At 35.5% G+C, this 15,564-nt stretch overlaps 1 protein-coding gene across 4 annotated transcripts in view; it reads left to right on the top strand.

Annotated features, from left to right (window-relative positions):
- Positions 1–12,452, top strand: part of HEPACAM2 (HEPACAM family member 2) — a 43,968-nt gene extending 31,516 nt beyond the window's left edge. For 2 of the 4 annotated variants that reach the window (XM_055114716.1, XM_055114715.1), the window contains 6 exons: positions 3,236–3,361; positions 3,449–3,473; positions 3,568–3,605; positions 4,947–5,020; positions 8,486–8,595; positions 11,582–12,452. In XM_055114716.1, coding sequence (XP_054970691.1) covers positions 3,236–3,361; positions 3,449–3,473; positions 3,568–3,605; positions 4,947–5,020; positions 8,486–8,595; positions 11,582–11,585 — 377 coding nt within the window. In that variant the 3' untranslated portion in view covers positions 11,586–12,452. Of the gene's footprint in view, positions 1–3,235; positions 3,362–3,448; positions 3,474–3,567; positions 3,606–4,946; positions 5,021–8,485; positions 8,600–11,581 lie in introns of those variants that run through there. The other 2 variants (XM_008961996.2, XM_003809728.3) reach the window with 2 other exon arrangements.
- Positions 12,453–15,564: the final 3,112 nt, after the last annotated feature.

Genomic DNA, 15,564 nt, shown 5'->3' with positions numbered 1-15,564 from the left:
GAGAATGAATGAATGAATACGAATGATTGTCAAATAAAAATTTATAAAGACTAGGATAATCATATAAATGCATGACAATAAATGATGTGATATGAAAGTGCTCCGCAAGACTACCAGATTTGTGATGTTAGTTTTTGAACTGCATGATGCTAGGAGGTGCTTTTTACAATTTTCACTTTGTAAACATTTATTCCTTGATTTAACCCATTACCACTACCACTGCCATCATTCACAGATTTACCAAAAATTGAGTAAATAATGATCTTACTTGTTTTATTAATCTTTATTCAATGTATGTATTCATTCAATTTATTTCAGTGTTTGATATTAGAAGTGTTTGGGATCTTTATGTAGAACTCTGATATTTTTCTGACCAGAAATATGTTGTAGAGACTTAGCTCTTGTTTATATCAATTAGCCAATGGTTAAATTGATTTCATTATTTGTTGTTTTGCTCAGTCACAGTTTCCAAGAATCAGCTGATGTTAAGTGAGGACTTACCGTACTGGTATAAGATAATGTACATAAAAATTAGATGAATTAGATAAATTCTTCAAGACAAGAAGCATTAGGAAGTGTACCTAATAAATAGCAAAAATTGACCGAAAAAAATCACAAAGTGGGAGATTTTAACATATTTATTTCAGTAATTAATAAAACAGACAAAAACTCAGTAGGAATAGAGAAAACCTGCCTCACCTAGTTGAAATAATATAAATACTACATACAACAACTGCAGAATACACCCTTTTCATATGACTATTTGTATAGTCATTAAAAAAATCAACAAACTTCAAAGGATTGCCCTCTAACAAGAATGAAATTAAACCAAAAATCAATAATAGAAACACCACTAGAAAACTCCCAAACTTAAGAAAATTAAGCAACAGACTTCCAAACCCATAGGTCAAATAAGAAATTGCAGTGAAAATTAGAAAACATTTTGGACTTAATGATAATGAAATTACTATGTTTTAAAACTCAGAAAAATGTTGCTCTATAATTACATTGCCTACACTTGAGGAAATGAAGGAAAAAATAGTGGAAATTAAACTTAAAAGTGTATTGTGTGTGTTTATAAGGTGTGTTAAAATAACATATATATGTGCAATTTTTTGAAGACTTTGTTACTAGCATGCCACAGATATAGGGTCCTATTTACATAACTTCATGTAAACTTCTCTGGCTCCCGCAAGTCATAGAGTATCAGAGCAAGAAGAGAACTTAAATGCCAGTCACTCTTGCCTCCTCATTATACTAATGTGAAAATCAAAACCCTGAAAGCCAAGGGGCTCACCCAAAGTTACACAGCTCTTTAGAGAGAACAATCCCACAAGAGAATAATATCTGAGAAAAGGCTAAGATCTCACAAAGAGACTACCCAAGTGCAAAGTGGTTCCAAACTAAAAGGTCAGCCTTCTAACAGTGGGAGAATATAAATTATTCTACAACTTTTTATGAGGCAAAAATAATCTAAAAAGCTTCATGATGTTCTAGTCTATATCTAGGATCAATAAATTGCCATTCTAGTTCATTTGAAGCTGCCTTGCATTTATTTCTTCTAGCCAAGGTTTGAAAGAGTTTAATTTAAAATCTGTTTAAAGGCAATAAGCAGGACACAGATATTATAATCCCATAGAATAACATTTTAAGAATGCAGTTCTCTGAACGCATGTCAGAAATTTATAAACTCCCCATCAGAAATGGTGAAGATTTTTGATAATGAAAAACAACCTTGTCGAACTCTTTAGGACTTAAGGGAAATATGTGAATGGTGCTGTATTGGGAAATTAGAAGAGATAACCGATTTCCATGATGTGTTTACTCGATTTTTGCACATATGATCTACACTACATTATTAAAAGATTCCTGTAAGATTAAGAAATGGAAGTATTCTGGGTGGAAAAGCCAAGAGCGTTAATGTAGGTTCATACTGAGAGAAAGAAAAGATTAAGGCTTCCTCCCTTATTTTGGCTGTTGGAGATCTCAGCAGAGATTTTATGATGAAAGATGACACAGTGCAGGCTGGATATTTATTGCAGAGCTGTGTAGCCACCATGGTCTTTACCACACCCAGATTTTCCAGGCTGTTCACCATTGCTGAATGGAAATGGCATCACATGACTTTCACTCACACATTAATCTGGACAGAGACAAGCAACTGCCATGATTTATTTCCACACCCATATCTGATTCACATGGTAATATGGAAGACATCCGTTACTTTCATTTGTTGGAGGTTAAAACTACTTCCTATTATATAGATTGACTATATAACTAAACATATTATAACCTGAAGCTGGTGTTAACATAGCCACAGTTAATAAGTTGTGTTAAAATTATATTAAAGGGAGGCATCATTAAGTGTTAAGAGTCTGGGGTAACATCTGGACTCTACCACTTATAACTCAAGTGACCTTGGGCAAGACTCAGCTTCCTCATCTGTTGGAAGGGATGATCAAATAATCTCTCCCTGGTAGGATTGTTGTAAAGATTCAGTGAGTTAATATGTATCATGCACCCTTAGAACAGAGCCTGACATATTGTAAGCACTCAGCAGATGTTATTAGCACCGTATTTTATATAGTGATATTAATAAAGGGAATGACTGATAAAACAAAGTGAATTCTAGTCAAAAGGTGGGACTTTAAATTTTTTTTGAAAAATCACACATACATCCTATTTTAAGAATTGACATTTCTTTTTTCTTTTTAATTTTTTTCATCATTTATGGTAAGAGACATTTCTTTATTGGCCAAAAATTACTAAAGTGTGTTTGAAATGAACACCTCCCCTCTTGCACCTTTAATCACATACCATCTCCCTGGAAAATTCACATACTTGAATTATGCTAAAAAAGCAAAATGGAAGGAAAATGAGAGAACAACTTAGCATTTAGGAATGTAGAGACAATGAGATGAAACAGATCTAAGTTAAGGTGGCAAACATCACTGAGAAGTACGACATGAGATATTGGCTACACCTAGTACAACACAGTCAGTTTTAACTTGGGCAGTGCACCACGTTTCCAATCACAGGTATCCCTAGGGAGTTTGGTGTGTGTTCTAAAATAAGTGCATTCCTTCCATTTGGTCTCTCTCTCTCTGTGTGTGTCTCTAATATACGTGTTTATATATTTTTTTCAATAGCGTCTCATTTAAAATAAGGCATTTAAAAAGTCAAGTTATATACTGTAGCAATTTATTGCTAAAAATATATTTATCTTTTTATTTAGGACTGGAGAAGCTTGCACAGAAAGGAAAATCATTGTCACCTTTAGCAAGTATAACTGGAATATCACTATTTTTGATTATATCCATGTGTCTTCTCTTCCTATGGAAAAAATATCAACCCTACAAAGGTAGGTTAAAATTACAAAAAAAAAATTGAAGCTGTATATATGTGTACTAAAAAAAACCTTACCATTTTTCTTCTCTCTTGATTTTAGTTATAAAACAGAAACTAGAAGGCAGGTAATGCATCTGTTTCTATGAAAATAGTTGTTTTCCTTAGATGCTTATTCCTCAATTATTATCCCTGACAAAAATACCTATTTTGTCTTTTCAGGCCAGAAACAGAATACAGGAAAGCTCAAACATTTTCAGGTAATGGCCAAGCTGAAAAGGGCTATTATCAGTTTTAATGTATGTTAATTAGTTGTGTTAATATTATTATATATTATTAATGTAATATAATTAATATGAGCTAAAATTAATATAACAGTCTCTTACCTTTGAGTTAGTGCCTTCACTTTACAAAGTGCTGTCTTCTGTATTGGTTTTATATAAGTCACACAAGTCTGTAATATCAGGCCTGGAAGGCACTCTTAACTCCATTTTACAGTCAAGAGAACTAATAATCAAGGAGATTAAGTCACTTGTCCACAGTCAGTAGGATCAAAGAAATTAGTTCTGCTAATTCATTGATCCTATTATTATTTTGAAAATGCCAAAGGGTTCTATCACTTTGTTCATTCCTAAGGTAGGTTTCATGCTGGCAGCTCCATCCCAAAGAGAAGAGGAAAAGAAAGTTTGGCAGGGGCCAGGATTGCCTCTTTGTCCCCACTGTAACCCTCATTATCATCAATATTGACTGTACTGACTTATTATAAGTTAACAAAGTTTTGGCTCAGGCCACAAAATCACAGGGAGCCAAGTTTCAGTTTTATTTCCCCTCATGTCACCTTAGGAAAATTATTTTTCTTAACCACAACTTCCTCTTCTATATAATAGGGATAAAAACTTCCCCCTTAAGGTTGCTATGAGAATTAAATAAAATGATATAGGTGGAGTGCCTGATATGATGCCTGGATGTGTAATAAATGTGGGCCCTCTTCCTCTTTTCTAGACCTTCCTGACTTATAAGTGACAGAATGTCAGAGCTGGCAAGGGCCCCAGAGGCTATCTGGTTCCTCCTAACCACCTCCCCCGCCATCATTCTATAGATGATAGTTTATGTGGATTGATAGTGTAATGTATTTTACTTTTTATGTATGGGAAGCTTCAGTTAGCTATTTACTCTTTTTAGTTCTGATGATCTGTTACATCTGTTAGATCTGTTAGATCTAACGGGGTGCAGTAGATATTACGGGTGGATCAAGAACTGGTGTGACCTTCAGGCTTAAACCCTGGTGACCATGAGTCTCTGGTAACTGCAAGTTACAAAGGCCAAGGTTGCCCACCTGTGTGTATTTAAAGATGTAACAGGCTATTCTCACGTCTGGCTTTAAGAATAATTGTTCCAATTCAGTTTCGATTCTCAGCTTCAGAAAGAGTGATTTCCAACACCGCTTAATGGCAATACGACTATAGGAATTAGGAAATGTTAAATTCATTTTGTACCTATACCATTTAAAACAGACAATAAAGATAAGTTTTACAAAGGTTTAAAAAACAACAGCAAATCAAGGCATTTGGTTTGTAAGCAGTATTTGTTTTACATTTCAGGCCATGAAGATGCTCTGGATGACTTCGGAATATATGAATTTGTTGCTTTTCCAGATGCTTCTGGTGTTTCCAGGGTTGGTTTTCCTAGTGGCTGATTAACCGAGAAGTAGAATTCTGCTTCACCAGAGGTGTAAAAAGCATTTGTTTAAGCACTGGGCAGTGTGGTCAAATGGCTGCATTACCCATTACTGCATTAAGCAGCGTTGACTTACTCCGTAATGAATGGCATTGCCAGATTTGGGAAGCTAAAGCATCTTACTTCGCCTTTATAAGTAAAGCTAACACAAATAAGGAAGTTATGCTAATTCATAAATAGTCTTTACCTGGTAATCTCAGTGAAGAGAGAACTAACTAGCTTGAAAGTCAAGAGAACTGAATAAACAAGCTGGGCGTGGTGGCTCACATCTGTATTCCTAGGGCTTTGGGAGGCCGAGATGGAAAGATCACTTGAGCCCAGGAGTTTGAGATCAGCCTGGGCAAAGACCCCATCCCAACAAATATTTAAAAATTAGCCAAGCATGGTTATGCATGCCTCTGGTCCCAGCTTCTTGGGAGACCGAGGCAGGAGGATCATTGAGCCCAGGAGTTCAAGGCTACAGTGAGCCGTGATCACACTACCACACTCCAGCCTGGGCAGCAGAGTAAGACCCTGTCTCAAATAAATAAATACTGAATAAACAGCGGATCAGGAGACCCTAATTTAAGTCATTCTGCATCACTTGGGTGACTGCAACCCATCACTTTACTAAACTCTCTCTGTTCCTCAGTTTTCCCTTTATTGCCCCCTCATATCTTTTGACAACATTGCAAAGACAATTGATCACACCCTTGAAGATACCTCATGCTTCAGAAGGAAGTTACCATATATGCCCAAAGTATGCAAGTATACATCTTTATTATTGCCCTAAAGGTGCATGAGATGGCAAGGGAGCTTTCATATAGTTGAAGTCATTTCAGTCCGGAAAAAAAAAAAAAAAAAAAAAAGATCTTTTAAAGTAATCAGTTTTTCTTAACAGACATGCAGAATGTTTCTGTGAGCGAATCAGATTATTAACATTTTTATAGATTTGTATAGAACCAAGTTTTCCTCTGCTTCCTTATTCTGCTATGAGAGTCCATTTGAGGAAGGGCACCATAAAAACATATTACTTGCTTCCAGGCATTCTCATTTCCATTTGTTAAGAAGACTATTTGCCATTAGGGAATCGTGACTTCTCTTGTTCAGAGGATTCTATCAGTGTATAAGGTTCATCTAGTAAGCTTCCTCGCCACAGAGTTTATTTGAGAAATGTCATGTGAGTAATGGAGAGGGACTGATTGGATTTCATCCTCCCTAAGGGTGAGTCAGTAACAGTCACAGATGAAGCAAAGAACTACTGTGCAAAAGCTTTGCAATACCCTATTCAATCTCAGGCAGGATTGGCTCACCTTCACTTCCACAACCAAAAGACAAAAACAAATATTTGATGGATCAGTTATTTCAAACAGCTTCTCACAATGGTAGAAAGCACCACTCTGAGGTGTGGCTTCAAATTGGAGAGTAGGAAACTGAAAAGCTAAGACTTATAATTGAATTTTTGAATAAGGAGTTTCAGTTTTTTTATTTAAAATAATGCAAACATTTATTCCTAGGAATTCACTGGAAAGGAGTGAGATTTATGTAATTTTAAATCTTACCATGTGATTAATCACTACTCAATTTTGGAGTTTTACTGGGAGGACCTCAATTGGCTCAAAATATTACAGCCCTGAAGAACTTTAAGCAGAGAAATAGGGGCTTTAATTACTTAGTAGAAGCCCTGCTTATTTCTATCAGAAACAGAATAACTTGATTTGGAGCCATGTCCATCTTCAAAGCTGCAAGCTCCTGAGGAATCTGCTGAGGTTCTTAATTGGCCATTGCAGGTGCTTTGGGGAAGAAGTGAGAAATCAAGACCAACAACCAAAGGAGGAGGATGAGGACAGGGACATGAGGAGGAGGATCTGCATGAGAAGCCAGAATGGCAGCTATGTATACGTAGCTATGTAATGGAAGATTAGCAGCCAAATGCAATGGCCTTTAGAAGAAAAGGAAAGGTGATAATAAAACCAAGATCTCAAAACTGAACTTGAGAAGGGAAATAAATTAAATTAACTTTCTGAGTTTTTTAAAATCAAAATAAGCTAGGTGCCACGGTGTGCACCTGTAGTCCCAGCTGTTCAGGAAGCTGAGATAGGAGGATCACTTGAACCCAGGAGTTCAAGACCAACCTGAGTAACATAGCGAGACCCTGACTCAAAAAAAGATAATCAAAATAATCTCTTGGCATATTGTGTGGTATGTACACAAATGGATTACTTCTGTCTCTACCAATTGCACATGTCATTGTCCATTTAGCACCTCTTTCAGGAGTTAGACAGAAAACAATTGCATTAAGTGAGCAAGTTTATTATTTAACAGCTCTAATATTAGGTTAGGTGAGTAAGTTAGTGATCATCAATAGATTGCTTTTACCATAGCTCCTGAATACCTTCATACAACAAATATCAAGAGCTGATCTCAAGGATAGATCGTAAACCAAAATTTCCTTGACACAAAAATGACAGAAGAAATCACATATACTAAGGCTTCATGTGAGAGCTATAGCAAGTGGAATGGAAATTAGTGGTTTCTAGAAAAACAAAAAGCTAAGATGTTCCACTAAAACCTAGCAGGTCAAATTAACATGAGATAGTGAACTCTTCAGAGTTATCAAGAGCAAAGAGCCCTCGAGGTGAAGGTGTATAAATATGAAGGACTGAAAGTGGACAGAAGTAGGATTAAAATAGGAAGCATTTAGGATGGGGAGGAAAACTAGACTTCGGCTAAATAATTGGGAGGGAGTGTTTATAGGAAGAAGGAAGTTATGAAATATAAGGAATGGGAATTAATAAAACACAAATACCACTTTCAATAAAAATACCTGTTGGTTTTTACCAGCCATAAATACACTATCCTTTCCACATTCACCTAAGCATTTAGTTTTTACAGTCCATTACTACATTTAAACCAAAACATTTTCCTTTGAGTGTTCCACATTCCTTGGTACTGTCTTTACTTATTTGCAATATGATGAGGGATTTGGGCTGTATATTGTTCTTTCTTTTAAGCCACCCTTGCGCACATAATTGGCAAATAGTGTCAAAAGGGTAACTGAGGTATAGAAAAGATAATGATATATGCTATCTGATTCTAAGATGTCCTGATATCTTCTCTTTTGCTATTTTTTCTTTCTATAATATTTCCTTTACAGTACTGCCAGCTTTCTTCTTAAATGAAGAAAAAATCCATAGCTTTGTCAAGCTATCCTTCTTCTGACCTTATAGCTATGCTGCTGCACAAACTGCCATAGGGTAAGTGCAGAAAAGTGTAGCAAGGAGGAAGTCAACTTTCTAGGGAAGATAAATAGTTCTAATCCTCTAATCATCACTACTGCCAGTTGTTTTCAACTATGCAACATAGTGGAAAAACTGTTTACTAGTCTTGAGATAATTTATTTTTAATGTGTCACATTTTCTAGATCCCAAGCAGGTCTGTTCCAGCCTCTGATTGTGTATCGGGGCAAGATTTGCACAGTACAGTGTATGAAGTTATTCAGCACATCCCTGCCCAGCAGCAAGACCATCCAGAGTAAGTACGAATCTGCATTTGATGGTGCTATGGAGAGGCTAAGCATTTAGCTTTTGCTTTCCCCAGAACTGATTAAAAGGCACAGAAGAAAAATACCAAAACAAGAAATTATAGCTTCTGTACATTTGAACACACTTCCCCACCTGAGCATAATTTTGAGAAACAAAACAGGCAAACACACAAATATCTTTGAGGGCCATGCACTTGGGCCAGTGGACTAGATACAAAACTCTAGAATCAACTTTCTCTTGTGTACATTAGTTTCTCACAATATTTCCCCAAGGAATCCACATCTGGGTATGAAAGGAATGTTCAGGCTAATTCTGTAGCCATCTTAATGATTACTTAGTGATTTTCCAGTGGCTATGGAAGTTTTATGGATGATTTGTCACTAAAAATAGGACCAGTAAAATAAAAGCCTACAGAGGGTCCACAGCACAGTCAGCACCAATGCCAATCCTCTTATTCAAAGTAGCCTATTCCCAATTGAGTGGAACCCCATTGAGGACTGGCCTCTCACCCATAGAGGACAAAACCTGTGCTGAGGACAAAGCTGGGAAGCTATTTATCCAGTTAAGCTCAAGGCTGTCACTAAGAAGTCTCCCTTTCCTCCATGCCGTGGAGAAATAAAGCCTACAATCTTTTGAAATAATAAAATGAACTTCTCTTTTTTGTGGGCTATAGCTGCCTGCAGTCATAACTGCCACAGATCATCTTCCATCATTTCTTTGTCACTTATTGACTTTGAAAAGAACATCAATAACCACATACAGAAACTTGCCCTCTGGCAAAATAAACAGTTTCAGCAAAGTAATTCATGCACACTTCTGGGTAAATACCAAAAATAACAGCTAGGAATGAACAAATCCAGGAAAAATCATCTTATGGGGAGGAAACCTAGTGCTGGGGGGACTGTGCGTCATTTAAGGACTAAATAAGTGGCAAGATACTTCAGAGAACCTCATCAGAGAAAATTTACCTAGAGTCACATAAATAAGGAACAGACTGATGGAGTTAGGAACTTCTAGTTTGAAAAAAAAATGTTGTAAAGCATTGCATTATCAATCTAGTAGAACACAAGAGTAGGATATTATTACATGATATCTTAAGAATAAAAATTCTAAAATGATACCTAATTCTCTTTACTGTCTATAATAGAAAACTAGGGGAAGTTTGTTTGCTGTTAAATATAAGGCATTGAAAGAATTTTGAGATTATGTCTCCTTTCTAAGATTTAATCTAATTAAAATTTCTATCCTACTTAAGTTCATTTGTTTTTCTATGTATCCTTTCTTCTAACTATCAATTTTTCACATTAGTATGTAAACAAACCAAATGACAACTTGGGGTTTATCTTTTAAGGTTATTAAGAATGAAATAAATTTTAAGTCAAAATTGTGAATATGGCGGCTACAATTTAAGAACACAAAATAAACTGATTGGGTTGTTTTGCGTGTCAAAAAACTGATTCTTAAAAAAAAAACACCCTTTGAAACTAGATGACTTTTAGACACTAGCAAAATCTTTTGACTTTCTTAAGAATATAAAAGTTTATTTCATAAATAAGATTTGAGAATTGAAAACAAAGCAGAAATGTTCTTTTTCAGGCATTCAAAACTGCTATTTAAAAAGTATTCAAAACCGCTATTGGGACATGCTCCTCCAAAAGGCAGTCACCCTCAAAACCCCAGCTCATGCTACCAGCCCAAACTGAGTGACATCTCCACCTCCCACAGCCTCTCTCTTCTCACCTTCTTCTTCTGTCTTCTCAATCTTTTTTGTGTTTGTCAGTTCATCTATGTAGATCTTTGTCTTCCAGTGGCTCTCTCTTCTTTTACCTTCATCCTTTGAATCCCTCGTTTTCTGAGTCTACCCTTCTCTTTTCCTCTCTTTCTCCATAACTGTCTCCCTTATCCGTAATATCCTTCTTAAAATTTTCCTCCTCTGTCTGTCTTCCAGCATTATCTAAATGGGGAGCCAATATTTTCTAAAGTGTTATTTTATTTGAATTCAGATTTATGTTACTAATTCTAAATTTTTTTAATAAATAAGTGAAATGCTTCCTTTTTCTTTATCAGAAACTATTTTGCACTTATTTTACTTATAATCACTTCACAAACATTTCCAGGACATTTACTATGCGCTAGAGCAAGACGTTAAATAAGACTCGATCTTTTAAAGATTTCCTAGTTTAGTGGGCTGCTGTTTACTTATTTTAACTAAAGATTAGTGATTCTTAGTAAAATAAATATTTCTCAGTAGAATAAATGCCACCTATAGATGCAGAGAGCATTTTTCTTTCCTGATTATCTGTGGTTTTATTCTCCTCTAGGTCCAATTAAATTCAAAGATCAACTTCATGAGTAATGCATTATTATAGGTGGTTGGTGAATCTCTCCCATCTCTTATTCCCAACTTGAATGTGCCAGCTCTGGGGAAAGAATCCTAACTTCTCTGCTTTCTTTTATTTGGCAGTCACTTCTGAGTAGGAAAGACAGCCAAACAATTTTATTCTTTGGCTCTTAGACTGTTGTAAAATAACAGTGTTATTTTCTTTACTTCATGTGTCTATTACCTAATTGGACTGCTGTTTAACAAACTGGTAAATTGGTTTGTGTTCATATTCTAGTACTCAGCCCAATTATTTATTTAGTGAACTTATGGCTGGATGTATTTCAATGTTGTCTATTGACCTCATTAAATGCTCTTGGTAGGGTTTATATTGAACCCAAGACTGATGTTAGTATATTGAAAACAGGACATTCAAGTTAAGTAAACCTTTAGTTTCGAAAGTAAATTATCTACAAAATTTAATAATTGCTGACTCTTATATTTATTTGTTGATAAATGTAATTTTCTTGAGCTAGCTCCAAACATTCTTCTAATCTGTAGCCCTGGAAAGCAATAAAAGAATTTAAAGTTCTTTTACCTGCAGACCTGAAAAATCTATAGAACTGTTTACATATTTTGTATATCTCTTCACTAGGTGAACTTTCATGGGCTAAACAGTACATTCGAGTGAAATTCTGAAGAAACATTTTAAGGAAAAACAGTGGAAAAGTATATTAATCTGGAATCAGTGAAAAAACCAAGACCAACACCTCTTCCTCATTATTCCTTTACATGCAGAATAGAGGCATTTATGCAAATTGAACTGCAGGTTTTTCAGCATATACACAATGTCTTGTGCAACAGAAAAACATGTTGGGGAAATATTCCTCAGTGGAGAGTCGTTCTCATGCTGACGGGGAGAACGAAAGTGACAGGGGTTTCCTCATAACTTTTGTATGAAATATCTCTACAAACCTCAATTAGTTCTACTCTACACTTTCACTATCATCAACACTGAGACTATCCTGTCTCACCTACAAATGTGGAAACTTTACATTGTTCGATTTTTCAGCAGACTTTGTTTTATTAAATTTTTATTAGTGTTAAGAATGCTAAATTTATGTTTCAATTTTATTTCCAAATTTCTATCTTGTTATTTGTACAACAAAGTAATAAGGATGGTTGTCACAAAAACAAAACTATGCCTTCTCTTTTTTTTCAATCACCAGTAGTATTTTTGAGAAGACTTGTGAACACTTAAGGAAATGACTATTAAAGTCTTATTTTTATTTTTTTCAAGGAAAGATGGATTCAAATAAATTATTCTGTTTTTGCTTTTATGTGGTCTTAATTCTTTGTCTTGTAGAGTAAAAATATTACATAAAAATCAGATTGTAGACGTTGGTTTTTTAATCCTTATTTTCCAATGTGCAATCAAGTCTAGATTATAGGGAATTATAAAAATAAAGATCTTGCTCTCTCGTGGCCTATTATTTTAAATAGAAGAAAAGAAATCTTAAAAATAGAATTTCTTTTCTAAAGGTTTCAAGCAAGCCACTGTAGGTACATTGCCCTTCCTGCATTTTCACAGAAGCACGTGGTGAAAAGAAAATTAAGACTTTAGTCCCATGACTCCTTTCTGGTCCTCTCTCTCTACTACCCTTATATATTGTTCTGTTGGAAAAGTCCATCAGTTCTACCACAAGTATTTTCTTCTACATTTAGCAAAAAAACTACTGTATCTGATTAGAAAAGAAATTCATGCCCCTTGTAAAAATATATGTGTACTTGGAAATGCAGAAGACTCACCATAAAACAATTAAAATCACTTGTAATCTTACTCCTCTGTTAGCATTTCCCCAGATTAGTTATGTACATATTTATTCATACTCCTTCCAATTCCAGAAAAGATTCATGGTAGCTCATATAAATGCATAATATCACAAGATAAAATATGCCCAAAAAGTAAAGCTGATAAGGAAAACAGGATGAAAGAACAATGAGAGGCAAAGCAAAAGCAGAAAGAAATTAAGAACCAGTGTGATGAAGTCCCCTTCATCTGTGAGTATTGTTTCACACGGCCAAGATCATATGCCATATACAGGTATATACCTAAGAGTGGTTTCTAAGCTGAATGCAATTTGTAAGTAGCAGCGCCAAAAACAAGGTTGCAATCCAATTGCAGGGCCAGAAGAAAGTAAGTCAGTAAGTAAACCATCCACCCCAGCTCCATCCACCTCTCCCTTTCTTTCTCAGTCTTGTGCCCCCCTCCTTCCTTGGGGGTGTTCTCTTTGCTAATGCATCTCTTATTTGGAGGCCAGACACTAACTACAATGAACTGCAGCTACATCTCTGTCTTCCCCTTCCTAAACCCAACTCTGAAACACTTTAATCCACAGACAATCTTCAACAGCCCTTTCTGAAAAGATAATAATACACTCACATGGTTCACAAATCAAAACTCTATTTTAAAAAAACACGCACTGAGGTAACTGTGTTTGTTCGTTTTGGGGTTTGGTTTGGCTATTTTGTGTATACCTCCAGAGTTTTTCACCATAAACCAAAGAAAATACAAATATATATTCTTATTTTCTCAAACTCATTTTTCAATTACTTGTAATTCCTCTCATTTCTCTATCTCTCTCGCACACACAAAAGTACACGGACTCCCTTAGTGCATGGTTCCACTCAAAGTGGCAAGGAATTGCTGAAAGCAGAAATGTGAAAGGATCTAGAATCCAATTAACTTTTGCTGTCATTGGTGTGTAACACCGGATGACTCAATGCTTTTTTAGTAAATGAGGATGAAAGTTTCATAAATTAATCAAGGTTTCCAAGGGAAGTGATGAACCAAAACCCAGATGTTCACCTAATTAACAAATTAATCTTTAAACGCCAGCCTAAAGTTCTTTTCTCATTACTAAACAGAATTGTAGCTAGTGTTAGTTTTTAACTTTATATTACCACTTCTAACTTGGAATAGAATCAAATTCTTGACGCTTATTATTTTTAAAGAGTATATTCTACTGATAGACTTTTATGCAAAAAATTAAAATACCTACTATTAAAATATAGTTTTCCTTGGTTTTCTGATGTGTACTTCCATGTTAATAAGACAATTTCAGTTAAACTGCAATATAGTCTCAGACATCAAGGTCCCCATGATCCTTCAATTGCACTAGAGCATGTACATGAAAAGGTGTTCTCAAAATAATAAAAATTGAGTGACAACACATTACTTAGCATATAGGTGGCTATTTCCCTATATTTTACTTAAACTTATTTTTTAAAAGTTCTTATTTTCTGCTTCTACATTGCTATATATAAGCATGTATATTCCTATATCATTCTTACATAGTCCTCTAAAGTTTGTGTTCAAATATACATTAATATAGATCTTTTAGTTTCACAAAGCAATAGGAAAGCAAAACTATCTTCTTCATCGACACAGAAATCAGACACAGCATTTGGATTTAACAGTGTTACTCTCCTTCCTTCTCATCTCCTAGATACACTGTTTATCGTGATTACCATATTAAGCTTGAAGTTTATTCAACTTTCACATCCATGACTTATTTTGATCTTCACAAGAACCCTGTGAGCCAGAACCAGTATACCCACTTTACAGATGGAGAAACCAAAACTCTGGGAGTTGAACGACTTTCCTAAAGTCACCAAACCAATGAATGGCAGAGCTGATTCTTGAACTACATCTCTGGCTCCAAGTCCAAGGTCTATTCCAATGCACCAATAATTTCTCTGGGCATGGCATCCTGGAATGGAGCAAACACAACTGTGTCTTGTCAGCCTTACCTTGGGAACTTCATTAGTTTCAAGTATTATTGAGCTCCCAGCAGAGTTTATTTACTTGTTTGTTGTTTCTTGGCCAAGAATTTTCTCATTTGAATATGCTCTTGGGGAAGATGATAGCTCAACTGCTTGCCATCAATAGGGCATAAAATGGGAGAATGTTTTCACACTTGGGAGAATCTCCAGCAGAATCCCACCTTAGGTTTATAACAGAGGCTCTCTGAGCCTCTGAGTCTTTGGGGATCAATGAGCCTCATCACATTCATCCCAGCACACACACTTTAGAACACAGGCAATACACGGTTTTTGAATTGTACTGAGCTGAATTGCCTGCCCTCTTTATATTTAATAAAGACACCATCTATAGGAGGCAAATAAATTACTGTATTTTCAATAACCAAGTTTCTTTTATCTCCCAGAGGCACTTAAATAACTTTGGGAACTATTTTTCCTTGCATTTCACTGAAACTCTACCAAAATGCTTTGTCCTTCAGAAACTAGAGAGTCACAGGGTGGGATTGCATAAAATTTGATTCTCATTATGTGTAAAATAATTCATATTTTCTGACTCACAGTTCACAGATAACTAGACATTTTACAGAGGAGGAAACTGACTCAGACTTTCAGGCCCTCAGTTTCCTCATCAAAACATGAAGAGGCTGAACTAGGCAACTTTCACCCTGCTTTGATTTTCTCAAAAGTGACATTCTCCAGGCAGGTCAGGTCCTCTGCAATGCTCTCATTACACCTGTATCGAAATCCTTATCATGCTACTATAATTATACTGTGGACCAAGCATGTAAAGAGCTAATTATAATACTGTGTTCT

The sequence above is a fragment of the Pan paniscus genome, chromosome 6, assembly GCF_029289425.2.
Source record: "Pan paniscus chromosome 6, NHGRI_mPanPan1-v2.0_pri, whole genome shotgun sequence".
Lineage (NCBI taxonomy): Eukaryota > Metazoa > Chordata > Mammalia > Primates > Hominidae > Pan > Pan paniscus.
The sequence above is the reverse complement of the archived record's forward strand: the minus strand, read 5'-3'. Positions and strand labels throughout refer to the sequence as shown.